Source organism: Ictidomys tridecemlineatus, chromosome 4 (assembly GCF_052094955.1).
Source record: "Ictidomys tridecemlineatus isolate mIctTri1 chromosome 4, mIctTri1.hap1, whole genome shotgun sequence".
Classification (NCBI taxonomy): Eukaryota; Metazoa; Chordata; class Mammalia; order Rodentia; family Sciuridae; genus Ictidomys; species Ictidomys tridecemlineatus.
In genome coordinates, this window is record NC_135480.1 from 16301187 (window position 1) to 16302140 (window position 954).

The 954-nt window shown below is 42.0% G+C and overlaps 1 protein-coding gene across 1 annotated transcript; it reads right to left on the reverse strand.

The window, feature by feature from the left end:
• On the reverse strand, nucleotides 1-954 carry LOC101957330 (olfactory receptor 8I2-like). Its single transcript, XM_013366534.2, has one exon. It carries the CDS (start codon nucleotides 952-954, stop codon nucleotides 1-3), a length of 954 nt encoding a protein of 317 aa, XP_013221988.2.

A 954-nucleotide genomic window follows, 5' to 3' on the forward strand; every position in this document is an offset into this window, starting at 1 on the left:
TTAAACTGCAGCACGCAATATCTGTTGAGGGAAAATTCTTTCATGCAGTACTCTCAGGATGGCATTTTTCACATCTTTGTTCCTCAGACTATAGATCAAAGGATTCAGCATTGGAATGACAATAGTGTAGAACACAGATGCCACCTGCGCCTGGGTCAGGGATGATGTGTTGTCAGGCTGCAAATATGTGAAAATCAGGGACCCATAGAAGATAGTTACACCTGTGAGGTGGGAGGCACAGATGGAGAAGGCCTTCCACCTGCCTGCTGCAGACTGTATCCTCAGGATGGCTGAGATGATGCTGATATAAGTCACTGTAATGATGAGGAGCGAACTAAGAGTAAATCCTGCTAAAATAAAAATCACCAATTCCGTGCCAAATGCATCTCTACAGGACAGCGCCAAAAGAGCTGTGGTGTCACAGAAAAAGTGATTGATGCTGCATTCACAGAAGTCCAAACTGCTGATCATGCAGACAGATATCAGTGAGTTTGTGAAACCAATGGCATAGGGCATTGCTCCTAGCCAGATGCACACTTTCTGGGACATGACTACCACATAAAATAAAGGATTGCAGATAGCTACATAACGATCATAAGCCATCGATCCAAGAAGAAAACATTCACTGCACACCAAACCAACAAAAAAATACATTTGAACAAAGCAACCGAGAAAGGAGATGGATTTCTGTTTGGATTGGAAATTTACCAGTGCCTTGGGAGTTACAGTAGAGAAATAAAATATGTCAATGAATGCTAGATTGCTAAGGAAGAAGTACATAGGTGTGTGCAGCTGAGGGTCAGTTCTGATTAGCACAATGAGTCCAAGGTTACCCAAGACAGTGAATAGATAAATGAAGAGAAATATTAAGGAAAGACTGATGTTTAATTCAGGGTGATCTGCCAATCTAGAGAGTACAAAGAGAGCCATCTTAGTGAAATTGTTCCCAGCCAT